This window comes from Papio anubis, chromosome 9, assembly GCF_008728515.1.
Source record: "Papio anubis isolate 15944 chromosome 9, Panubis1.0, whole genome shotgun sequence".
Taxonomy (NCBI): Eukaryota; Metazoa; Chordata; class Mammalia; order Primates; family Cercopithecidae; genus Papio; species Papio anubis.
This window is the reverse complement of record NC_044984.1, coordinates 31,630,867-31,656,861: the sequence shown is the minus strand read 5'-3', so window position 1 is coordinate 31,656,861 and position 25,995 is coordinate 31,630,867. Positions and strand designations below refer to the sequence as shown.

The 25,995-nt window shown below is 43.4% G+C and overlaps 1 protein-coding gene across 1 annotated transcript in view; it reads left to right on the top strand.

Annotated features, from left to right (window-relative positions):
• Positions 1 to 743: 743 nt before the first annotated feature.
• Positions 744 to 25,995, top strand: part of PKP2 (plakophilin 2) — a 108,675-nt gene continuing 83,423 nt past the window's right edge. Inside the window, exons 1-3 of the mRNA XM_009180503.4 lie at positions 744 to 1,152; positions 19,272 to 19,384; positions 19,758 to 20,455. Of these exons, the coding sequence (XP_009178767.1) occupies positions 930 to 1,152; positions 19,272 to 19,384; positions 19,758 to 20,455 (1,034 nt within the window). The 5' untranslated portion in view covers positions 744 to 929. The remainder of the gene's footprint in view (positions 1,153 to 19,271; positions 19,385 to 19,757; positions 20,456 to 25,995) is intronic.

Genomic DNA, 25,995 nt, shown 5'->3' with positions numbered 1-25,995 from the left:
TAATCAACGTTAAAAGGGCTATTAAAAAAGCATCGTCTATTAAAATTCATTTCTTCTCTAGAGCCTCTTGCTGGAGTTTCTCTGTGTGGGTGTGTTCGTAAGAGAGGAATGGGTGAGCAAGAGTACCGGGTACAATTCGTGTATCTTCAAGAGAAAACAGAAGCTCTCAATGAGGAAGAACATATGTTTCTGGGACTGCATCTGTGCAAAAAGTACATAGTCCTGAAGCTGTACTAAGAAAAAAACACTCTCTTTAGAAAGTCTTTTATTTCACACATGTCATCTTCTTGGCACATTTCCCTCATATTGCCCTTTCCGCCTGACCAAATAGCCCTTTCTCACCCTTGGGTCCAGGAAAACCAGGAAACGTTTCCAACAGTCCGACAAAGCCTGACTAACCAGACATACTACTCGCTCGGGGATCCCGCAGGCAAGCCTCAGTCTAAGAACAGGAGTGACTCTCCAGGGCGCACCTGCCTGCAGGGCAGCCCCTCCCTGCATCAAGCGGAAATCCATCCTGTCCAGCGCGGGGCGTGGGCAGAGCGGGGCGCGGCCCCGGCAGGGCAGGCGGTATCCGCTGGAACTCCGACAACGTGCGCGACCCCGGGCGAACCACACCTCTCTCCCCACCTCCCCGCAGGCGGGTACAAGTCACCAGGTGTCCGCGCGCGCGGCAGGGCCCGCCCCCGCTCCCCGGGCCCGACTGCGCGTGCCCGGCCGGAGCCGCGCCCCCTCCCCAGGGAAGTCCGGGCGTCCCGCCCACGAGGCCGAGCTCCCCCCGGCCCGGGCCTCTCACCGGCGCTGGGGGCGGGCCAGGGGCGGGGCCGGACCCGAGCGGGGCGGGGCTCGCGCCAGCGCCCCCAGCTCCGTGGCTGCTTCGCCCGCGAGTCCCAAGGCAGGCGAGCGGCTCGGTCGCCCCCACCGGCCCCATGGCAGCCCCCGGCGCCCCAGCTGAGTACGGCTACATCCGGACCGTCCTGGGCCAGCAGATCCTGGGACAACTGGACAGCTCCAGCCTGGCGCTGCCTTCCGAGGCCAAGCTGAAGCTGGCGGGGAGCAGCGGCCGCGGCGGCCAGACAGTCAAGAGCCTGCGGATCCAGGAGCAGGTGCAGCAGACCCTCGCCCGGAAGGGCCGCAGCTCCGTGGGCAACGGTGAGTGGAGCCCGCCGCTCCCCGGCGCCGCCTCCTGCCCCGCACCCCGTCACCTCTTCCTATCCCGCCCTCACCCCGCGTGCTGGGAGTGCGGGACCCCATGTTCTGCCCACCTGTTGCTCGCCGTCCTCGGTGTGACCGACTTGCTTGTGGAAAGCACTCTTTTCCATAACCTATTGCTCAGCTTCGTCATATAGGTACCTATGTATATTAAATATTGTACATATCTATCAGTGTTAAAGACCTCACTTCAAGATATCACCCCTTTCTTTTTCTACTCCGCCCGTCCGCACCCCTCGGTGGTGCGGACTTAATTTGGAGGTTCAGGGAGTCTATAAACACCTTGAGATGCTATACAGAATTTTGGTGTGTACGATCTTTTTCTGGGAGAAGGAGTCCTTCACTTTTATTAGATTTGTTAAATAGTTCATGACCCCCATAAATATCTTGGGGAAAAAAAAAAACCCGACAGCACTGGCGCTCCTACAACCTATAAATTGGGATTGTGTTGTCTTGTGCTAGTACTTCGGGACGCTCCACCCTCTGAGGAGGCGAGTTGTGGATCTAGGGAGTGAAGAAAGTGGCTAGGAGGCTTTGGTCCAGGGAACAAACACGCCGAGGGGGAGGTAGGGGACTTTGGCCCTGCCGGCAACAGCCCTGCCCGCCTAGCTGCGCTTCCCACCCCCACCAATGCGGGTGTGGTGCAAGGCTGATCCCTCCAAAAAATTAAACCCGGAGGTGAAAAGGGTGTAAGCACACACACGCACACTATGTTCGTGATTGATAGACGGGGGAGGTGAAGGGAAAGAAGATGGCAAGCCACTTGTAAAAATTAGAGATCATGATGTATCCTTTTCTCCCCTGCTGAAGTCAGGTGATCGGATCAACTCAGTAACCCTTGTTTTACTTGTTGTGTGTGTGAGTTTGCATTATAAAAGCACTATGTTGGCTTATTATAGCAAAAAGGAGAGGAAAGAAATGGAGCAATTAAGTTGGAATATCTGTCTCCTGCAACGTGCAATTGTTTCTGTATGAAGTAAACTTGGGCATTGGCGAATGTAGGCTAACCCATTCTAATTTCTACTAGGAAAATAGAAAAATTCTAACAGGCCAGACCACAGGTTTCAAACAGCAGCGTCTGGGAGGCTGTACTGTTCGTGTAAAAGAATCCGACAGGATCAGGTAGTCAATGTTAACATACTTGAAAGGTAAAGAGAAGATGTTCAATGATCGTAGTTAATATAACTGAGGGCCTAGTATGTGCCAAGAATTGGGCAATGTGGTTTGCATTCATTTGAGAGATATATATATTTAAAAACTTGTGAGCTAGTATTTTAATCCTCATTTTACAGATGAGGAAACTAAGCAGTTAAGTAACACTGAAGCTCTCATAGATGGTGAGTGGCAGAGCTGGTATTTAAACTCCCAAACCTGATTTTTAAACTTATCAGTTTTATCATTAAGTTTTAAAATGATTAATACAAAGTGGGATTTGTTAGATGCTAAGCCTCTCCATGGCCCCCTCCCGTTTTTCTTTAAATAAAATTGAGGAATTTCTGAAAGGCTGGGGAGGTCTAGAAAACACAGAACTGCTGCAATACATGGAGGGAAAGACCTTATATTTAGACTTAGGAGTCTGACTAAAGATTCCAGGATGAGTGAGGCCAGTCTTTGATGAGTGGAGCCATCACACCCATTCATTCTCTGTGCCCATAGGTCCAGTGCTAAACTGAAATCAAATCAGCTTCCTCTGCGTGGGGGACACAGGAGGCATATTAGATATTCTTTCTTATCCATGAGAATGGCCAGCCAGGAAGAGAACAAGCAGATACAACTCTTCCATAAATGGAGCCATGAACAGAAGAAAAGGGAATGTTGCTGAGCATCTACTATGTGCCTATTCCAGAATCTTCACTATATTCTTGAAACAATTGTGCGAGATAGATATGAGAATCCATCTCACATATGAAGTATGTGTCTGTCAGCATTGGTTGGAAATTTAATCCCAACTCCACACACAATCTGTTCTCTCTACAATGTAATGCACCACCTGTGTGGTGAATTCAGCAAGCATCAAATAAGTATGTTATTCATGCTGGGCACTGTGCAGGTGCTGAATTAAACACAAAGACTCTGCTTGCTTTAAAGCAAAAAGTTTAAAGAAGGAAGTCAACTGCTAGAAAAATACATTACCAAATAAAAAGTAGTAAGTGACCTAAAAGAATGGCTAATATATTAATGGAGTTTAGAAGTGTAAATTGGCCGAGCATGGTGGCTCATGCCTGTAATCCCAGCACTTTGGGAGGCCGAGGCGGGAGGATCACCTGAGGTCGGGAGTTTGAGACCAGCCTGACCAACATGGTAAAACCCCATCTCCACCAAAAATACAAAAAATTAGCCGGGCTTGGTGGGGGATGCCTGTAATCCCAGCTACTCGGAAGGCTGAGTCAGGAGAATCGCTTGAACCGGAGAGGTAGAGGTTGCAGTGAGTGGAGATCCCGCCATTGCACTCCAGCCTGGGCAAAAAGAGCGAAACTCCGTCTCAAAAAAAAAAAAAAAAGTAAGTTACTCCTAGTAGTAGAAAATTTTGAAAAGCTTCTGGAGGCAGAGCTCAAAAATTCAGTAGGACTGGACATAGGGAGGTGACTGGAGAAAAATCATTCTAAGAGGGAACAGAATGAATATTTCACAGTTCGCAGAGTTGATATGGTAGAACAAAGGGCGCTATCTTGGTCCTTCTGCTATGATGCTTGGGGCAACTACTTGACTGGCTCTTCCAACTAAGGAACAAAGCGTTTGAAATATTTTGATTGCAACAGCAGCTTTCCAGTAAGCTGAAATACACTCTGCAGCCTACACAGAAGTACAAATCAGGCAGAGAGATAAGGCAGCAAACAACACCTACTTACTTTAAAGCCTCAGCTTTCTGAGACTCAAAAAGGAAATCAGCTTCAAAGGAATTTAACATTAGCATGCCATGAAACAATTACCAGGGGTGGTTCCTATGTATTGTTTAATTTAAATTCTTTGAAAAGGTCTGGGGGCTCGTAGTGGTTCTGACTATAATTTTTATTATTTCCATATTATTATCCTGTCTCTCAAGTTGAAACAGACAAGCAATTGTTGAAACAGTGCTGGTCTGGAAAAAATCCTGTATCAACATAAGAAATTCCAGGAAGAAAAGACCCTGATGTTAACTGCTATTAGCTGCAGGGCCCTGGAGAATTCTGAGTTGTTGACAAACCTGTGTGGCTGAGACAGTGGATAACCTGCTGAAAACAGAGATGAGATAAATGTGGCTGATTTGTTGATAAGTATCTCGCAAGGGTCTTTAACCCTTTGACTTCTTTCCAATGCCTTAGTGATTTTCATTGTAAATCACTCAGTGACTTTTGGTGTTATTTTTAATTGTGCTGAACATTTTAAAGTTGGCTATAACTCTTTGGGAAGGGGGTCTTCAGAGGTGTATAGCAGCATTGTGAAGTAAGTCTGTATTGTAGCTAATAGTTAAAATATTTTCCTAAAATAAACAGAAGACATTTAAGAATTGCAAGTATTGGCAAAGGGAAAAATTAAAAGTGTCCGTATCCTATTTATTACACTTGCCTTAAAAGTACTACTTGTTACACAGTTCTCCCCCCGGGGTATCTGAGTAGAGAGAAAGTTGTGTTTTAAATTGTATTTACTACTTGTAAAGGACACTGAACAATCTCCTAATGCAATTTACAGCCTCTTTGAAAATCCACCATAAAACTTGAGGCACGCTATTATCTTAGGTGATTTCCTTGGTGAAGCTGCTTTTCAGTATCTGTGATCAAAGTGAATTCTGGGTCAGGCGCAGTGACTCATGCCTGTAATCCCAGCATTTTGGGAAGCCGAGACTGGTGGATCACCTGAGGTCAGGAGTTTGAGATCAGCCTGGCCAACATGATGAAACCCCGTCTCTACTAAAAATAAAAAAAAAAATTAGCCAGGTGTGGTGGTGCGTGCCTGTAATCCCAGCTACTCAGGAGGCTGAGGCAGGAGAATCGTTTGAACCTGGGAGTCAGAGGTTGCAGTGAGCCAAGATCATGCCACTGCACTCCAGCCTGGGCAATGGAGTGAGACTCCATCTCAAAAAAAAAAAAAAAAAAAAGTGAATTCTGGAGAGAGAATTGAAAATTTGCTCAGGGTAGCAAAGGAAAGGTAGTTACCAGGTGCTACTGTTAAAAAAAAAGTTAGACATTGTTCAAATTCTGCATAAATTCTTCCTTTGACAAAAAGGAATCCCAGGAATGAAGCAATTCTGGGGAGCAAGGTGACTAATCATTCAGAAAGTAGGAGGGATCGGGAAAGGAAAAAAAAGAGTGAGATGGCGGGTGGCAAGGTCATGGCCCTCTGCTCTGAATGTGAGGTGTCAGTAGCACACTGGATTAAATGCACCTCTGTGTCTGTGTAATATGGCCTGTGAGCCACTTTTTGTCCAGTGCCAAGCAGATTGAGTTCGGTAAGTCCAAAAAAAGTGTGTGGTCATCTTTTGTTTTTATTTTTAAAGAAATCCTTCTGATTATAGTAAGTCAAATGAAATAGAATGTTAACAAAATGGTAGTTACAAAAAAAAAACACCAAACTTCACACCCCTGGAAATGTTTAGAACACATCTCTTAGGGGTGAAGTTTTGTGTGAGGGTAAAGTAAGGATGCTTCAGAATTCATGGAACTGTAAGAAACCACAAGTAGACCCAGAGTAACAAGGTTTGATTATGAAAGTACATTGTTCTATGTGTGACAGATAAGATGCAGGAAATTACCTTAAAGGGAGGAAGACTGTTCATTTAGGCTTTTAAAAGACCTTAATGTTATCTGTATGCCCTGTGCTAGGAGTTCCACCGTCATGGGAACAGAGGATAGCTTACTTGTATTAAATATTCTAGGTATTTGTAGTTCACAGTTTCTCCAGTTTTAGATAGCAACTTTACAGTTTTTTCTCAGTTATTAAAATAAGGCTATACATACTTACATTATTTTATCTTCACATATTTTTACATTGATTTTACCTGACAGTTGAATTCCTAGTCTGATCAATACAAATTATTACAAGTTTGATTTTTTTTCTCTGAGAGAACAAGCATACTATTGGCAACCTATCTATGATAGTAATGAAATATAATAAATATGTTGCTAAAACCTCTGGAGTTTATAAATCAGATGATTAGGCCTATAAGATGGTTTATTTCCATCTCAGATGACATTCAACAAGTTTAAATTATACAATTCTGAGACAAATGTTGGACTTCTTCAGGTATTTTGTGCATGTCTGCAAATATATGAAGATAAATACCCTACTTCTCCTGGGGAAGTAAATTAGCAGCAAAAGGCAGCAATGCAAGTGGGAACGACAATAAATTAGGTGAAAACTTTATTTTTCTATTAGAGTGAGCCACCTGGCTCACCTGACTAGTAGAGTAAGACTACTAAATAGAGTATCAAGTGCTCTCATAATAGAAACATTAAAAACCTGTTGTGTATCTTTTCTTTTCTTTTTTTTTTTTTTGAGATAGAGTTTTGCTCTTTTTGCCCACACTGGAGTGCAGTAGTGCAATCTCGGCTCACTATAACCTCTGCCTCCTGAGTTCAAGCAATTCTCCTGCCTCAGCCTCCCGAGTAGCTGGGATTACAGGCACCCCCCACGCAGCCCGGCTAATTTTTTTGTATTTGTAGTAGAGATAGGGTTTCACCATGTTGGCCAGGATGGTCTCGAACTCCTGACCTCAGGTAATCTGCCTGCCTCTGTCTCTCAAAGTGCTGGGATTACAGGCGTGAGCCACCGCCCCCAGCCTGTGTATCTTTTCTATAATGCCATTTCTGGTGATTAGATATTGGACATAAAAACAGTTGTAATGTTCTTAAAGTGTTTAAAGACAAAAGCTTGAGAGTTCAGTATGTAGATTTAAATAAAAATGGACAGTTGGAAAAAAGAACCTTAAGCATTTGAAAATACAACCTGCCATTACTATTAAAATAATTCACATATTTATATTCTTGGAATAATCAGCTTTAGACTTAACGACATCAGTTAATCAAAGCAGTCACAATCAAAGTTCTGCAGTTCCTTGATTTCCAGATTTTGTGGATGAAAACATTCATTTGAAGCTTAGGATTATTTTTTCTGAATCTCTCAGTAAATTATTCATGGGGTGGGTGAGGGGGGCGCATCAAGCTTATTGGATCTTGATTACTTTTTTTCATGGAAGAATGAAAACAAATGGGAACTTTTCTTGACAGATAATATAAACTTATTTTAGGCCACCAAAATATTACAGACAAATACACAAGGCATACAGATAAAAGAATGATAGTAAGCATACATTATTCAAATGTAGAACAACCTTGCCAAAATGAACAAAGTCAGCTTTTCTTTTTCTTTTTTTTTTTTTTTTTTTTTTTTGAGATGGAGTCTTGCCCTATACCCAGGCTGGAGTGCAGAGGCGCAATCTCGGCTCACTGCAACCTCCACCTCCTTGGGTTCAAGCGATTCTCCTGCCTCAGCCTCTCAAGTAGCTGGGATTACAGGTGTGTGCCACCACACCCGGCTAGTTTTTGTATTTTTAGTAGAGATGGAGTTTCACCGTGTTAGCCAGGATGGTCTTGATCTCCTGACTGATCGAGCCACCCGCCTTGGCCTCCCAAAGTGCTGGGGTTACAGGCATGGGCCACTGCACCTGGCCCAAAGTCTGCTTTCCTAATAACTTAAGAAGAAAGTCTGCCTATGTTTGGGGGGAAGCAACTTTTCTTCCTCTCCATATACCCAGAATGACAGAGAACAGTCGAAACTATTTGAGCACCTTCCATCTACCCCAAGATAAAAGCATATATGTGACTATCATACTCACATTTTAGTTCCATGCTGGTGAGCCACAGAATAGATACTTGCCTGAATGATAAGCGCAAACTGAATTTGTGTAACTAGGGTATTTCTAATGTACAGGTAATCTGACTAATCAACAATTAACTTGTCAAGTACTGATGCAAGACTGTGCTAGAAGTGGTAGTGTAAGATACAGTTCTTTCTGTCAAAATCTCCTTAGAAGAGAAAATAACCTCTTTTTGCTTTAATGTGGCTCTGCTCCAATCCATTCTCCACACAGCTGCTAGAGTGAACTTTCTAAAATCTCATTGCATCATTTCCCAGTTTAAATTCCTTCAGTTTCTTGCTGTTATCTACAAGAGTAAAATTACTGAACACAGCATTCCAAGTTCTTCGTGATCTGATGCCTGCAACTTCTCAAACTTCATCCCTGGGGCCACCACCCTTGCTCCCTACCAAACACACGGGCAGTTTATCTTGCTTGGTACTTCTACCCCTCCCTGTCTCCCTCCCTTCCTTCTCTTGCCTGGTTAACTCAGTTCAGTTGTGTCCCTTATAGGCAGCCTCCTTCACCCCTCTCCTCTGATCTTGAATGCAAGTTAAAGAATTTGATAATTGTGATGTTTCCACAGGGAAGAAACATGAAAGTACAGGAGTTTTGTGAAAATACATTTGACAGATTTGGTGGATTTCAAGTAGGAACAGACCAAGCACAGTGGCTCTTTCCTGTAATCCCAGCACTTTAAGAGGCTGAGACAGGAGAATCGCTTGAGGCCAGGAGTTCGAGGCTGCAGTGAGCTCTGAATGCACCACTGCACATCAGCCTGGGCAACAGAGCGGACCCTGTCTCAAAAAAAAAAAAAAAAATAAGAGGCTGAGCGTGGTGGCTCACCCCTGTAATCCCAGCACTTTGGGAGGCTGAGGCAGGTGGATCACCTGAGGTCGGGACTTCGAGACTAGCCTGACCAACATGGAGAAACCCTGTCTCTACTAAGAATACAAAAAAAATTAGCCGAGCGTGGTGGCACATGCCTGTAATGCTATCTACTTGGGAGGCTGAGGCAGGAGAATCACTTGAACCCGGGAGGCAGAGGTTGCGGTGAGCTGATATTGCACCATTGCACTCCAGCCTGGGCAACAAGAGCGAAACTGTCTTGGGAAAAAAAAAAAAAAAGTTGAGATAGCAGTTATGAATCACTTGGGAAGGGTTAACCCTGGCAAGTGAGAGTCAGGGGAAATATAATGACTTGAAAGTCATTACAAAGAAAACCTCTAGTAAGTATTTTAAAGCAAAAAATAATTTGTGAGTTCTATAAATTCACTTTTTTAAATACTATTGGGAGTATAATGTGATATTTGCCATTGAAGTTATAAAGTCTTACAAGCCTTAAAGTCTTATGAGATAACTCAGCAAATAAACTGGCAGGAATGCCACAGTAAAGACAGTTACAGAAATGAACAGTGTATTCATTCATTCATTCATTCATTCATTCATTCATGAGACAGCATCTGCCTCTGTTGCCCAGGCTGGAGTACATCTTGACTCACTGCAACCTCTGCCCCCTGGGCTCAAGTCATTCGCTCACCTCAGCCTCCTGAGTAGTTGGGACTACAAGTATATGCCACCACACCCGGATAATTTTTGTATTTTTTTGTACAGATGGGGTTTTGCCTTTTTGCCCAGGCTTTTATTGAATTCCTGGACTCAAGTGATCCGCCCACCTTGGCCTCCCAAAGTGCTGGGATTACAGGCATGAGCCACCATACCTGACTGAGAAATGAACAGATTTAGATACTTCCAGGATATTTCTATTTAATTCTTCGCCAGGATGCCAAATTACCAGTTTATAATAACAGATTCTACAATTACATATTCTAATACCTCAAACAAAATATGACATGAACACTTGTAATATAAAAGGGCCATTTAATGGCTCACACCTAAAGTGCTGGCACTTTAGGAGGCTGAGGTGGGTGGAACTCTTGAGGCCAGGAGTTTGAGACCAGCCTGGCCAACATAGCAAAACTCCATCTCTACTACATTACAAAAATTAGTCAGGCGTGGTGGCACACACCTGTAGTACAGCTACTCGGGAGGCTGAGGCACAAGAATCGCTTGATCTGAAAGGAAGAGGTTTCAGTGAGCCAAAATCGTACCGCTGTACTCCAGCCTGGGCAACAGAGTAAGACTCCATCTCAATAAAAAAAGTGGGAGGGGGACACTTAAAATGTATTTTTGTCATTACCTAGAGCAGTAATTTGAGGATTGCCCCCCAAATGTCATAAATTGGTATATCAGAGGATAGTTCTTGAATTGCTTAGCGGGCCTCCTGAAAAATAAGGACTGTAGTGGCCGGTGTATCGTGTTGAGTGATAATGGCGATGGATTAGTCAGTTGCACCCTGGCATGTGGAATATGTGGCCCACTCTTGCAGGAGAGCTATTCTCTCCCCGGCATATTCAGCTTCGTAAGAACTCGTAGCCAGTGCTTTTCAGCATATACCTGATACACCAAGTTGTTTCCCATGATTGATTATGTGAGCTAACCGGTCACAAAATACAGCACTGTACAACTGTTGGTTAAATTTTCAATAGTATAAAACTTTATTAGACTTTCATCTGCTTTGAAACAAGCGTTCACCATAGTGTTCCCATTTTTTTTTTCCCTTTTGAGACAGAGTCTTGCTTTCTGTCACCCAGCCTGGAGTGCAGTGGTCCAACATCAACTGACTGTAACTTCTGTCTCCAGGGCCCAAGCAATCCACCCACCTCAACTTCCTAAGTAGCTGGGACTACAGGCCCATGCCACCACGCCCAGCTAATTTTTAAATTTTTAAATTTTTTGTAGAGATGAGGTCTCACTATATTGCCCAGGCTGGTCTCAAACTCTTAGACTCAAGTGATCCACCCTCCTCAGCCTCCCCAAGTGCTAGGATTGCTAGTGTGAGCCACCCCCAGCTGGCCAACTATAGTTTTCTAAACCAACAAATTCTACTTATTTTCCAGCCTAAGCAAAAGCTTACTTGGGCTGTTGTGGTTTCCACCAATATCTGGTTGTTCTTCTCGGAAAGTAAGAATAGAAGATAAAATATAGTTTTAAAAAATATATAAGTCCAAGGAAATGAATCAATCCTATGTTTTATGCCAACACAGGCAGATAAAAAACAAAAAAAATTCCTTCACCAACTCAGGAGTACGGGCATACTTACGGTCTTTGATAAGTCTCAGCATATTTTATGCTTTCTTTTAAAGTCCTACTTTTGCTAGTAAATGACTTTAAGGATCCATTGAAATATGAATTGTTACACAAATTCCTCCTAATAAGTGTCAGGATCCCCTGTCTTACCTGGAATAACATGTCCTCAACTTTACTGTAATGGGAGAAGTTAAATCTTTTAAGATTTGTGGAGAATAAGAGCTGTTGCAAGCCAGAGATTACTGTAGAAAGACCAAATACAGGAGGACGATAGCTTTTAGACTTTCAGGCTCTCTTTCCTTCTAAAAGACCATCGTGAATCCACACTATGAGGACAACTGCTCATGGCTGTTAGCCCAATTACCTGCAGCGTTTAAATCAATACTAGTAGTGAACACCTGCTGATTTCTGTGCTTACGTTTAACCACACCTGTTTCTGTGGGGCCCTCTACATGCATCTTCAACTCCAGAAATCCTCCTTTTAGAGCTCAGCGTGAACCAAATCACTTTTTTAAAACCACACTCAGTGCTAGAAGATTGAAAGAAAAGATGCTTTTCTGAATGTGAGTGCTCCTCTCTTCTCTGTAACAGAAGCAGGCTGTATAAAGGTCTTGCTTGTTTAGCAATTCTCTGTCATCTGCTTACTGTAAGAGAAACTGCAGTTGGTTTTTTAAAAATATGCCCAGAAACAGGTAATGGAACGGCAATAGAGACTTGTCAATTTGATTTCATAAATATATTAAATCTAACCAATTACATAATAAAATTGTTCACAAAACTATGATTATGAAAATAAACTTAGTTGTTTTTTTTGAGATGGAGTCTTGCTCTGTTGCCCAGGCTGGAGTGCAATGGCACAGTCTCACCTCACTGCAACCTCTGCCTCCTGGGTTCAAGCAGTTCTCATGCCTCAGCCCCTAAGTAGCTGGAATTACAGGCGCCTGCCACCACACCTGGCTAATTTTTGTATTTTAGAGATAGGGTTTATATTTTGTGTTTTAGAAGAGACAGGCTTTCCCCATGTTGACCAGGCTGGTCTCAAACTCCGACCTCAAGTGATCTGCCCACCTTGGCCTCCCAAAGTGCTGGGATTACAGGCATGAACCACTGTGCCTGGCCTCAACTGAGTATTTTTAACCCTAACAATAATTCATTATTTCGAGCGGTGTTTGTATTGGTGACCAAACACAAAGCTCTTTTTTTCCATAACAGCTGCTTAGGAATCATATCATTCCAATGAACATTCAGATTGGGAAAGGGAGAAAATTACATTGTCCTGTGAAGGCTTCACCTCTGCAATCTTCTGAGGAATTTAGAATCCTACCACCATCCAAACAGACCTCCCTCACCATTACCCCCCCACCCCGCAATTGGTTTGACCTGAATTGCTTGTTATTTGAGAAGGGTGGAGTTTAAAGTTGCTCTGCAACTACCTACTTCATTTTCCTTAAAATGGGCTCCATAATATGTGCGTGGTATTTTTAGAAAAAACAATTTAGGTAATGTTGCCTGAGCCCATGTTGATTTGAAATATTTCCTGGTAAAACATCCCCTTCTTTAGGAAACATCGAAAGCACATTATGCACTGTGCGAGTGAAATGAATGGCTGGAAAACACAGTAATGTCATCGAGCTCCTCAGTGGCAGGTCAATCAAAAACCAGAAAAAGTCCAATTCAAGACCAATGGTAAACTTAGCAGAAAAAAAGCTGCTCTACAACACAGTGTAAAGCATGCACACTAGTTTATCCCTGTTATTAGAATAGACCAATTCATGAAAAAATGTGAAAAACAAATTTTTATGACTCAAATTCTATTTAAAAACCTTATCTCATTTTTGCATTTTGCTTGAGTAGAGGAGAAAAGTTTTCTTTTCTTACCTGTCACCAGGTTTATGCCTGAGACCCCTATAACAAAAGACAGATTAACAAGAGAAAAGCATAACAAATTTATTTATTGTAAGTTTTATGTGACGTGCGAGTTTTCAGAAATGAAGACCCAAAGAAACAGGGAAGACTGTATTATTTATTTTTTTTCTTGAGATGGAGTCTCACTGTGTTGCCCAGGCTAGAGTGCAATGGCGTGATCTTGGCTCACTGCAACTTCTGCCTCCTGGGTTCAAGCAATTCTTCTGCCTCAGATTCCCGAGTAGTTGGGATTACAGCTGCCTGCCAACACGCCCGGCTAATTTTTGTAATCTTAGTAGAGACGGGGTTTCACCATGCTGGCCCGGCTGGTCTTGAACTCCTGACCTCCGGCGATCCGCCAACCTTGGGCCTCCCAAAGTGCTAGGATTACAGGCGTGAGCCACCTTGCCTGGCAGAAGACTATATTTTTATACAGTCATACAGAAGTCTGATGAGACAAAGGTGGGCCTGATCTAATGGTAATAAACTGAGGGAATTTAGCAAGGCTTGTTTGTTCAGATTCTTCCCATTGTGACATTCCTTTCCTCCAGGTATAGGGAGGATCCTTCTGGAATAAGTCTTTGACCTAATTCAAAGGAAGGTCAGCTTGATTTTATATGGTCTGCTTCAAGGGAGAAGGGATGAGAGGAAGGCATAAGCGTACACTTCCTGCGCCTGCTGCTTCCTCAAATGCCAAGTACCGTATTTTGGGATGACATGTCCTGAAACCCATCACTTCACAATTTTGAAAGCGTTTGAGTGTATGCTTTCTCAGGTAAACCTCTCTCAGCAGTCCTGTTAGTAGCTGGAATTATGGAAAACAGGCATCTAACTGATTTGTCCAGACACATACAAAGTGGTAGAATAGGGGTTCCAGGTGAAGTCTATGGATTTCTTCAACGTAGGGAGTATGCCTACTTCTTTTTCGAAATAAACACATCCTTTGAAATAGAATCACACCTTAATTTTCAGTGTAAGAAAATCTGGATTTTCATGTTGGATTTGTTTAAAGCAGGATGCACCTGTGTGTATAGTATGTTTTTGTTTGCTTCTATTTTCAGAAAAGGACATGGCTGAGTTATTTTATATATTCAGCAGTCATCATGATATCATCTTATTCTCTGATTGAACAGAAAATGACTTAAAGAAATTCATTTTCCATCCTTATTAGTATTTACTTTAAAAAAATTTTACTCAGTCCAAAATTTCTTTAAAATCTTAGAACACAGCCGTTAATTCACTTTTAATCCACCACACTGATCTCAAACTCATGACTGCCTAGGCAAATTAATCTGCATTATTTGTTGTTTGAGATTGGCTATTTATCCAGAAAAACCATTGATTGCGCCAACCTGCAGGCTGAATATCTGGAGTCACATCTTTCATATGTATTCCACAGGAAGAGTGTCTGTGGTTTAAAAATTCAATCTTATTTTTTCCCTGTTTCCAACTACCTTGTTATTTGGGGAACCATTAAACCAGTCTCAATTCATTCATCTGAAAACTGAAGAAGCAGCTTTCTTCTAAGAACTTATGTTGGCAAATAAAGAATTAATATTTACAGAGTATTTGGAGTTTCATAAGTGAAAGTTTTAGAGAAAAGAGAAAATAATTTTTTTTTGTTTTGTTTTGTTTTGAGATGGAGTCTCGCTCTGTCACTCAGGCTGGAGTGCAGTGGCGCAATCTTGGCTCACTGCAAGCTCTGCCTCCCGGGTTCCTGCCATTCTCCTGCCTCAGCCTCCTGAGTAGCTGGGACTACTGGTGCCCGCCACCACGCCCAGCTAATTTTTTTTTGTATTTTTGGTAGAGATGGGGTTTCACCGTGTTAGCCGGGATGGTCTTGATCTCCTGACCTCTTGATCCGCCCCCCTCAGCCTCCCAAAGTGCTGGGATTATAGGCATGAGCCTCCGCGCCCTGCCAAGAGAAAATAATTTTTTTGTCCTCATATCAAAACTATAATAATTATCCCTCTAAGGCCTTGATAAATGACAATATCATAGTAGCCACCATGCAGTCAGACAGCAAAGACCGGGGAAAGGAGGAACGCAGAGTTCAACCCTGACTATTAAATCTCTTTGCAATGTAAAGCAGGTAATTTAAGGTTCCCTATTTATAAACAGAGATGATAGTAGCTGGCTCCGCATCACAGAATATTATAAAGGAACATAAAATAATTTGAGCTCCTTAAAAGAAAAGTCACATTAAAATGTAAGGAGTTCACACAAGTTGTTTTAAAAAGCCTTAAAACTCACAGCAACAACGTGAATGTTTAACATCAGTTAAACATTTTAGTTCAATAAGCCTGATTATAAAACACACTGATTAATTAGCTATGTGATAGGATATACTGTTTCACTGGGTCCTGTCCAAAGATTGTTACACATTTAGAAAACCTTTGCAGGAATCTCAGCTTCAAGATGGAAGAAGCATGCTATTAACTATTCCTGAATATCTACCTACTCTTGAAATTAGGGCAAGGGTGTATTCCAGGTGATGATGGGCTAGAGGGGCTGATTTACAGAATTTTTCTTGAATTCCTAAAATTGCCTGCTTTCATCACCTGCCATTTTATTATACAGTAACAGGAATTAATGGTTCCAGCTACGGTCCATAAATGACCATTAGTATTTTGCCATTCTAGATTGTCCCAGACTTTCCTAATTCAGTTATCATGTGGTATAAAGGTTTGAACATGGATAGCCCTAAACTAATTTTTATAAAGACAGTAAATTGGATTTCTTATGTATCAGCTAACTAATAATGTTCTGCCTGGCCACAGCCTTTGTACAAAGGATTGTTTTATTGGGGGTGGGGGTAGTGTAAGCACTCTCTCCAACCACTCCCCCTACCCCGACCCCTTCCCCTTTCTGCATATTCCCAATGCTGAGGGTACTCTGGCCCCCAGACTCTTCAGGATTAGAGCCTTTTTACATTCCCTGTACCTGGCCTGCTAGCCTCCTTTCCCACACCAGCAGGGCCCTTGCAGGCCTACCTCCCTAGTGGCCTGGGGAGGAGAGAAGTGCAGAGTAGAGGATAAAGGGTTAGCCTAGGCATGAGCCTCAGCTAACGTAAAACAATAATATGAGGCCGGACACGGTGGCTCACAGAGGCTGAGGCAGGAGAATTCCTTGAACCCAGGAGGTGGAGTTGCAGCGAGCCGAGATCGTGCCTTCGTACTCCAGCCTGGGCAACAAGAGCGAAGCTCTGTCTCAAAAAATAATAACAATAATAATAATATGAGTTGTTTTCAACTTATTTATAATAATAAATTTCAGCGTCCTTAAGGATCCAATTCTTAATGTGTCCTTGATTTCTCTCTTAAATTGGCTGTGGGGTCATGGAAAAGATTGCTTTCAAGTAAGGGAGACTGAGGCAGAAGGATCACTTGAGCTCAGAGGTTGGAGTTCAACCTGGGCAACATAGTGTGATACTCCATCTCCAATAAAATTTAGGGAAAAAAATTGTTTTTCCTTATTTAAGATCCAAATTCCAGCCGTTCTTTGCCATAGAGATAAAAAATTAAGTGGCTGCCTGACCTTTTGCCAGCCCTTGTGGAGAAATCAAGCCCCTGGAAACAGGAGATGCCTGGTTTATCTCAGCTGCCCTTGTCTCCAGGGTGACAGTTACAAGCCTGTCACTGCCTCCTCACAAGACTCCTTGAGGCCTGAAAATTGTTTATCAGGCAGATCGTTTGGCTGTAGGAAATAAGGACATGTGGACAAACATAATTTGGGATGGATTTAGACTTTTTGGCTCTCTGGCAAAAATAATTTCAAATTACCATTCTCCCTCCCCTTGAATGTATCGTCAGTATTTTGAAATTTTGTCTTTATAACAGTTTACTGGAAAAGTTATGTTGATGTGTTCCCATTGCACTGGAAAGGAGCTGCCTGTGTTGCTGTATTCTCAACATCTTTCATGAGTCTCTAAAGCCTAGAAGAGTTAATTGAGTATATTCTCCTCCGATTTCTAAAATATGCTACATGACAAAAAGAAATTTCAGTTAAACATAAGAAAGTAGATATTACTTGGCTTTTGGAGATTGTTGATTATTTTGATTAGCCCTTTTTTAAGGCAGTAAGAGAAAACTCAAAAGAAAAAAAAAAAGCTGAGAGAAGGATAAAGGAGGCAGAAGAGGGACTCTATATACTGCTTTCCACTACTCCCCACTCCTCAGAGAGGAGTATTTGAAGATGTACGAGACAGGCATCCGTTGAATTCCTGCAGGCTTCACAGAGCTGAGCACAAAGGGCTGGCTCCTGTCTGTTTTCATGAGAGTGGGCTGGCTATTAGAACACCAAACAAAGGAGGGGCCAGGTGATTCCACAAAAGCAGCCATTTGGATGGAGTATAGAGGTTGATTTCCTTTCCTGCCTAACTCTCCTGTTGCCAAATATCTCAACCCCAGCGTTGGCCTTAAGTTGATCCATGTTTCCCTTGATCATGCTGATCTGCCCTGTTGTTTTTCTTGTTTTTTTTTTTTTTTTTTTTGAGACGGAGTCTCGCTCTGTCACCCAGGCTGGAGTACAGTGGCGCGATCTCCGCTCACTGCAAGCTCCGCCTCCCGGGTTCCTGCCATTCTCCTGCCTCAGCCTCCCGAGTAGCTGGGACTACAGGCGCCGCCACCTCGCCCGGCTAATTTTTTTGTATTTTTTTTAAGTAGAGACGGGGTTTCACCGTGTTAGCCAGGATGGTCTCGATCTCCTGACCTCGTGATCCGCCCGTCTCAGCCTCCCAAAGTGCTGGGATTACAGGCTTGAGCCACCGCGCCCGGCCTTGTTTTTTGTTTTTTTTGAGATGGAGTCTTGCTCTGTCGCCCTGGCTGGACTGCGGTAGTACTATCTTGGCTCACTGAAACCTCCACCACCTGGGTTCTCCTGCCTCAGCCTCCTGAGTAGCTGGGATTACAGGTGCCTGCCACCACACCTGGCTAATTTTTGTATTTTTAGGAGAGATGGGTTTCATCATGTTGGCCAGGCTGGTCTTGAACTCCTGACCTCATGATCCACCCACCTCGGCCTCCCAAAGTGCTGGGATTGCAGGTGTGAGCCACCACGCTCAGCCTACCCTGTTGTTTATACAAGCTGTCTTATCTAGTAGTGCTGAGTCACCATTATATTTATTGCCTACACCTGCTTATTATAAGAAGCTTCCGAATTCCTGCCCTGGGAACAGAGTTCTGTGACTTGGGAAACTGAATTTTATAGTCCAGACCACCTAAACCAGACAATGAGTCCCAAATTTTTCAGCACTATAACCACCGAACATTTTTAGATTTTTGTGAATTTCCTCTCCCTTCTTTTTCTTTTTTAAATTCAACTTTCATTTTGAAATTTTTTTTTTTTTTTTTTTTTTTTTTGAGACAGAGTTTCGCTGTTGTTGCTCAGGCTGTAGTGCAATGGAGTGATCTCAGCTTCACTGCAACCTCCGCCTCCTGGGTTCAAGCGATTCTCTTGCCTCATCCTCCTGAGTAGTTGGGATTATAGGTCCCCGCCACCACGCCCAGCTAATTTTTTGTATTTTTAGTAGAGATGGGGTTTCACCATGTTGGCCAGGCTGGTCTTGAATGCCTGACCTCAGGTGATCCACCCGCTTCTGCCTCTCAAAGTGCTAGGATTACAGGCGTGAGCCACCACACCCAGCCAAAACTTTCTTTTTGAGACAGAGTTTCGCTTTTGTTGCCCAGGCTGAAGTGCAATGGTGGTGTGATCTTGGCTTACTGCATCCTCTGCCTCCTGAGTTCAAACGGTTCTTCTCCCTCAGCCTCCCGAGTAGCTGGGATTACAGGTGCCTGCCACTATGCCCAGCTAATTTTTGTATTTTTAGTAGAGATAGGTTTCACCATGTTGGCCAGGCTGGTCTCGAACTCCTGACCTCAGGTGATCCACCTCAGGCACCACCTCAGGTGCCTCTGCCTCCCAAAGTGCTGGGATAACAGGCGTGAGCCACCACGCCCAGCTGAAAAACTTTTGTAGAGAATGTTTTGATAACCTTTGATCACTTGCCATATCCCAGGGTGGTGTGAAACTAGCATTTAAAAACATTAATGTACATTTAATACTTGTTCTTGGCGTCCATTACTTAAAGTTTAGTACATCGTTGTTATGCAGTCTGGAAATGTTAATTAGCCCACTTATATTCTGAGTTATTTTAATATTTTCTTGATTGCAGGAAATCTTCACCGAACCAGCAGTGTTCCTGAATATGTCTACAACCTACACCTGGTTGAAAATGATTTTGTTGGAGGCCGTTCCCCTGTTCCTAAAACCTATGACATGCTGAAGGTAGGATATCAAAGAATGTAACCCTAGTGATCAGATTACCATGAAAATATTTTCAAACTTCCTAAGATTATTTTTGAGTGTTTACTTTTCCCAAGTATTATCATTTCCTAAATGAGCTTTAAGAAAATTGATTTTTGTGAGGATACCATGGAAAACTAGGGATGTTAAACATTCTTACATCCTAGTGCAAATAAATATGACTCAAGTCAACCAAGTCTTATTTTCAAAAAGCCTTTACCCAGAAAGGGGCAAACTTCTCATCATCTGATTCAGAGAAACGGACATGTTGGGTAATAGTCCCAGAGTAATTAGTCCTCAGCAAAGTTGAAATCTGATTTATGCCTCCTTTAAACTTTATTTCTCTCATGTGCAGGCTGGCACAACGGCCACTTATGAAGGTCGCTGGGGAAGAGGAACAGCACAGTACAGCTCCCAGAAGTCGGTGGAAGAAAGGTCCTTGAGGCATCCTCTGAGGAGGCTGGAGATTTCTCCTGACAGCAGCCCAGAGAGGGCTCACTACACACACAGCGATTACCAGTACAGCCAGAGAAGCCAGGCTGGGCATACCCTGCGCCACCAAGAAAGCAGGCGGGCCGCCCTCCTAGTGCCACCGAGATATGCTCGTTCCGAGATTGTGGGGGTCAGCCGTGCTGGCACCACAAGCAGGCAGCGCCACTTTGACACGTACCACAGACAGTACCAGCATGGTTCTGTTAGCGACACCGTTTTTGACAGCATCCCTGCCAACCCGGCCCTGCTCACATACCCCAGGCCAGGGACCAGCCGCAGCATGGGCAACCTCTTGGAGAAAGAGAACTACCTGACGGCAGGGCTCACCGTTGGGCAGGTCAGGCCGCTGGTGCCCCTGCAGCCCCTCACTCAGAACAGGGCTTCCAGGTCCTCCTGGCACCAGAGCTCCTTCCACAGCACCCGCACGCTGAGGGAAGCTGGGCCCAGTGTCGCCGTGGATTCCAGCGGGAGGAGAGCGCACTTGACCGTTGGCCAGGCGGCGGCAGGGGGAAGTGGGAATCTGCTCACCGAGAGAAGCACTTTCACTGACTCCCAGCTGGGGTAAGTCCCCTCCTGACTCTGCAGCTCAGTCATTGCCAGCACATTCTGTTCCCACAGCCCTGACAGCATGAGCTGGCACTTCTGGGGCTTGAGAGAAAGGCTTCCAGAGATAAGTGATTAAAATAATGACTTTTCAGGCAGCTGCCTAATTGACAGATCAGCCTATTTACCTCGGGGACAGGGGCCAGGCTACCTGCTCACATGGCAGCTTTGTGCAGAAATGTGACATTTAGTCCATCTGTTCCAGATTAGATGCTGGCTGAAGGGACCCTACCCCTCAGCCATATGAAAATCTGCTCTAAACTCCAAAGTAGGCCAAGAAATGGAGAACTGCACGTGTATTTTCTTCATCATCCCATGAAATAAAAGGAAAAAATGCTTAGTCCTAGTGCTAAGTGTGAACCTCAAATGCCATTTTGATAACTATCACTGTAAAAAGAGCTAAGGAAAGATGGCTAGATGGCTGACTTGTAGATGTCTCTTTTCTTCCTTTGATACTTGGTACCTTTTGCATTTCTAGTGTCAGTGATTTGAAGGGGTATTCTTTTGCCCATACTAAATTATTAAAATAACTGAATTTTTAAATCCTTCCTTTCCCTTCCTATTTACTTTATAGCTTGACTAATTTAGTGTTTGGAACTTAACCCTTATTCAAGTTTAATGCCTGAGCACAAATTTTATAAACTGAGCACGTTACTAAGAGAAAGATTGAGAAATGGATGGCTGATTAGATCAGTAACTCCTGCAATAACCATCTAACATGATTAGGATAAAACATTAGATATGTTATTGTCATTTGATTGCTAAAGTTGTCTAATGATAGTTGTTACCTCTAAACATCCCTTCAAGTGAAATTGTACAGCATGCTCACTGACCAGGTAGGCATCATTGGTGAACTACTTCTCAAAATGATGAGGGCTAATCTAATCTTAACACAGGAAATATTTTTTATGATGTAAAATTCACCATGAGATTTGTAACTTTTTTTTTTTTTTTCTCTTGGCGGTCCAGGCTGGAGTGCAGTGGCGCTCTCGGCTCAGGGCAAGCTCTGCCTCCGGGGTTCGAGCCGTTCTCCTGCCTCAGCCTCCCGAGTAGCGGGACTACAGGTGCCTGCCACCACGCCCGGCTAATTTTTTGTATTTTTAGTAGAGACGGGGTTTCACTGTGTTAGCCAGGATAGTCCCGAAATACTGACCTCGTGATCCACCAACTTCGGCCTCCCAGAGTGCTGGGATTACAGGTGTGAGCCACCGTGCCCAGCAAGATTTCTAACATTTCTTATGCTCATATTGCCAGACCTTTGGCAATATGACCTTTGGCAATATGAGCATACTTAGCAAGAGGAAAAATGAGTCAGGAGCAGTGGCCCAGGCCCGTAATCCCAGCACTTTGGGATGCCCAGGCGAGCAAATCACTTGAGCTCAGGAATTCAAGACCAGCCTGGCCAACATGGTGAAACCCCATCTCTACAAACAATACAAATATTAGCTGGGTGTGGTGGTGTGTGCCCGTGGTTCCAACTACTCGAGAGGCTGAGGCGGGAGGATTGCTTGAGCCCAGGAGATGGAGGTTGCAGTGAGCCAAGATTGTGCCACTGCACTCTAGCCTGGAAAACACAGTGAGACCTCGTCTCAAAAAAAAAAAAAAAAAAAAAGAGAGAGAGAGAGAGAAAGTGTATCAGGTCATTGTTTATGGAGGAAAAAGCTGATATAGGCTTTTAAACAGGTAATTCAAAATTTATGGAATGCCTACCATAGTCTAGGATTTGTGATAGCCACAATTTTAGCAAAATGATTTTAACAGTAAAAAAATTATTATCCGACATCCTTCAACAACTGGTATTCTCTTCCTCCATCTCTGTGCCCCTTGCTTCTTGAACCACCCTGTCACTTCCCAGGCTCTCGTCAACCCACTGCAACATGATTTCAGTCCCCTCCATTCCACCTAAACGGTCTCCTGACAAATGTAGCAATAACTGCCTTCTCTGCTACATTCTAAGCTGATGCTATATTGAGTAGTATAAGCAGTCCTTATATTACTCAACCTGCGGGTGGTGTTTGAGACACCATGAAATTCTCTCATCCCTTGGTTTTCAGGGCACTAGCTTCTCCTGGGTTTCCACTCAGCTCTCCAGCCATTCTTTGTTAGTCTTCTCTGCATGCTCCCTTTCTGCCTGCCCAAAGGAGGCATCTTCAGTAACCCTTCTATTCCAAGCCTTGGTGCTCTTCCAGAGAGGCCCTGTGTACCCCACTTTTATCCTTATAGTTCTCAAAGTTTTGTCTGCAATTCCATCCTCGATGCCGAATTCTGGACCTATATGAAAATGTAACAACCTCCTACATATTTCAAACTCAGCATGTCTTAAACTAAACTCATCTCCCTGTGCTCAACTTCCACCCGTCTCCTCCTGCTGTAGTCTACTATTTTCAAACCTGGAAGTCATTCCTATCTTCTCCCTCTCTGGTCACCTATCACCAAGCCATATTTTTCCTTCTATAATGGGTCTTGAATTTTATCCTTCTTTCCATTTCCATTACACAGGCCTCTCTGCCTTTGGTCTTGCTCAGTCAGAACCGTTCTCTAGGACTGTCAGAATTATCTTTCCACGTCTGATTGTTTCTCTCCCCAGTTTATAACCTTTCCATAATTCCACTAAGTGTTCATGCTTTTAGGCATGACATACGGGGCCTGTTGTGTTTTCAGCTCTGCTCATCACTTCAGCCTCTTCTCCTTCTACTCTTCTCTGCCGTTTGCCACCACCATCCCCAAACATAGCCACATACCAATACCCAAACCACCTGGAACCTCTTTACTTTCCTTAATGGAAGATATTCATCCATATTCATTCTCTCTCTCTTTCCTTCTTTCCCCCCAGTCCAGACCTTTACATATGCAGCTCTATTTTTGTCTGACTAGTTATAATTCTGGATTTAGCTCAGATACCGCCTTTTTTCTGACCCCTTCCTTCCCAGTCTAGCTTAGGTGCCCCAGATGGGAGCCTTGTGAGCCTTGTGTGAGTGTCTCTATCAGAATATTATATTGTGGCTCCTCATTTGCTTATCTGTTCTCCCTCTGGACTTTGAGCTTTTTGTGAATGCTCAATCATCTTTATATTCTCAGCACCCTAAAATGGAAGTAGGTCTATAGTAGGCACTGTATAAATATATGATGAGGCCAGGCACAGTGGCTCACACCTATAATCCTAGCACTTTGGGAGGCCCAGACTGGAGGATTGCTTGAGCCCAGGAGTTTGAGGCCAGCTTGGACAAACATAGGGAGACGCCATTTCTATTACAAATAAACAACTTAGCCTGGCATGATAGTTCCCAACTGTGGTCCCAGCTACTCCGGAGGCCGAAGTGGGAGGATTGTTTGAACCAGGGAGGTTGATGCTACAGTGAGCTGTGATCGTGCCACTGTACTCCAGCCTGGGCAGCAGAATGAGATCTTATTTCAATAAATAAATAAGTATATAGTGAAAGAATGAAGGAATTAAAGAAAGGAGAAATGAAGTATAAGCTTTACTTTTTGCCATCTAGGTTCTTTTGTTGCTCAAATTCTAGAAGTATTAGTCATACTATTTTTGGATTATTGTTTTAATAGACAGGGTAAATTGTATTAGAATATTTAATCATATTTCAAAGAATAGAAGGAACACTTGGGGTCAAGAAATTTAAAAATAATGAGTAAGAAATCTCTTCCTGAGATTTCCCCAAATTCTAGAGAGTAGAAATCATAGAAATCAACTTTTTTCTCTGATTTTGAAAGGAAAATTTAGCTGTCTGTGAAAAGGAGAGGGAACCAGAAATATTTCATGTAATGAGGAAGATAGATGCCCACGGTGGTGCCTGTGCCTACCTGACCTCCCCCTTTCCTCTGCTGGGCTCCACGCCTCGTTTCAGTTCCCCAGGCTGCTCCTGGGACACCTGCCCTGAGACCACACACTGTGTTCTCCTTGGTCCTGCATTGTCAAACTCTGTCCAGCCCCTGTTTTGGAGATTTAAGTTTTTATGCCTAGTGAAACTCCCACATGTAAAGGAGTATTCTTTCATATACGTTGAATATTAACTGGATAAAACCATAAACCTGCATAATGACCTAAGTTATTAAACAATGGACCTGGCTTTCCAAAAGAAGAATAGGTGGTTAAATGGTTACTAATGCAGCTAAAAACTGAGACTTGGAGTATAAGAGAGACAAACTGATGAAACCCATGTTCTAAATCAAACTGATGAAAAAGGTTTTAAGAATCACCACAAAAAAATTCTAGATGAATTTTTCTAAAACCATGATTTATGACCTGTTGGAGACTGATGGTTCTGCAAATGAGTATTAGGGTCTTCGTAGGTCCTTCCCAGTAAGCATCACAAAAGATGAAAATGGGCCAGGCACAGTGGCTCACACCTGTAATCCCAGCACTTTACGAAGCCAAGGTGGGCGGATCACTTGAGGTCAGGAGTTCGAGACCAGCCTGGCCAACATGGTGAAATCCTGTCTCTACTAAAAATACAAAAATTAGCCAGGCATGGTGGTAGATGCCTGTTATCCCAGCTACTTTGGATGCTGAGGCAGGAGAATTGCTTGAACCCAGGAGGCAGAGGTTGTAATGAGCTGGTATCGTGTCATTGCGTTCCAGCGTGGGTGAAAGAACAAGACTTAGTCTCCAAAAAACTAATTAAATAAATAAAATTAAAGATGAAAATTGAGTGGGATGTATGATGGTCTAGGAGAAGAGCAGTGAAAAATAGGATATGTCGTCAAGTGCTAGGTTGTGTGATACATATTAGTGTCTACAGAAATTTAAAGAACACAAGAGCAGGGCTGGGCATGGTGGCTCACAACTGTAATCCCAGCACTTTGGGAGGCTGAGGCTGGCAGATTGCTTGAGCCCAGGAATTTGAGACCAGCCTGGGCAACATGGCAAAACCCCATTTCTACAAAGTACAAGAATTAGCTGGGCATGGTGGTGCATGCCTGTAGTCCCAGCTACTCAGGAGGCTGAAGCAACAGAATCACTTGAGCCTGGGAGGTCCAGGCTGCAGTCAGCCATGATCGCGACACTGCACTCCACCCTGGGCAACAGAGTGAGACCCTGTCTCAAAGCAAAACAAACAAACAAACAAACAAAACCCACAAGAGCATTGTACTTTGGGATTAGTTGAGGGAGACTAAGCAGAGAGGATGGATCTTCTCTAGGACTGACAGTCAAATTTGTGACCAAGAGCACTGCAGAGCAGAAAACAGAGCATATTGACTTCCCTCCACATCATCTTAATTACTACCTGCTTTAGTTCTTTGATTTTTCATCTCTTTCGACTATACCTTTTTTTTCCATTTCCATTTTTAACAGCCCAGTTCAAGCCTTGTTTGCCTCTGCTGAACCTTTTATAGTGTCCTCAACACTGTCTCTTTCTTTCGAGGAACACATATCCAGAGTCATCTTTCCAAAGCATTGCTTTCATCATACTTTAAAATATTTGTGAGGATTTGCATTTACTGAGCATCTGACAACACTTGTAGGAGCTATCCATTCATTATTT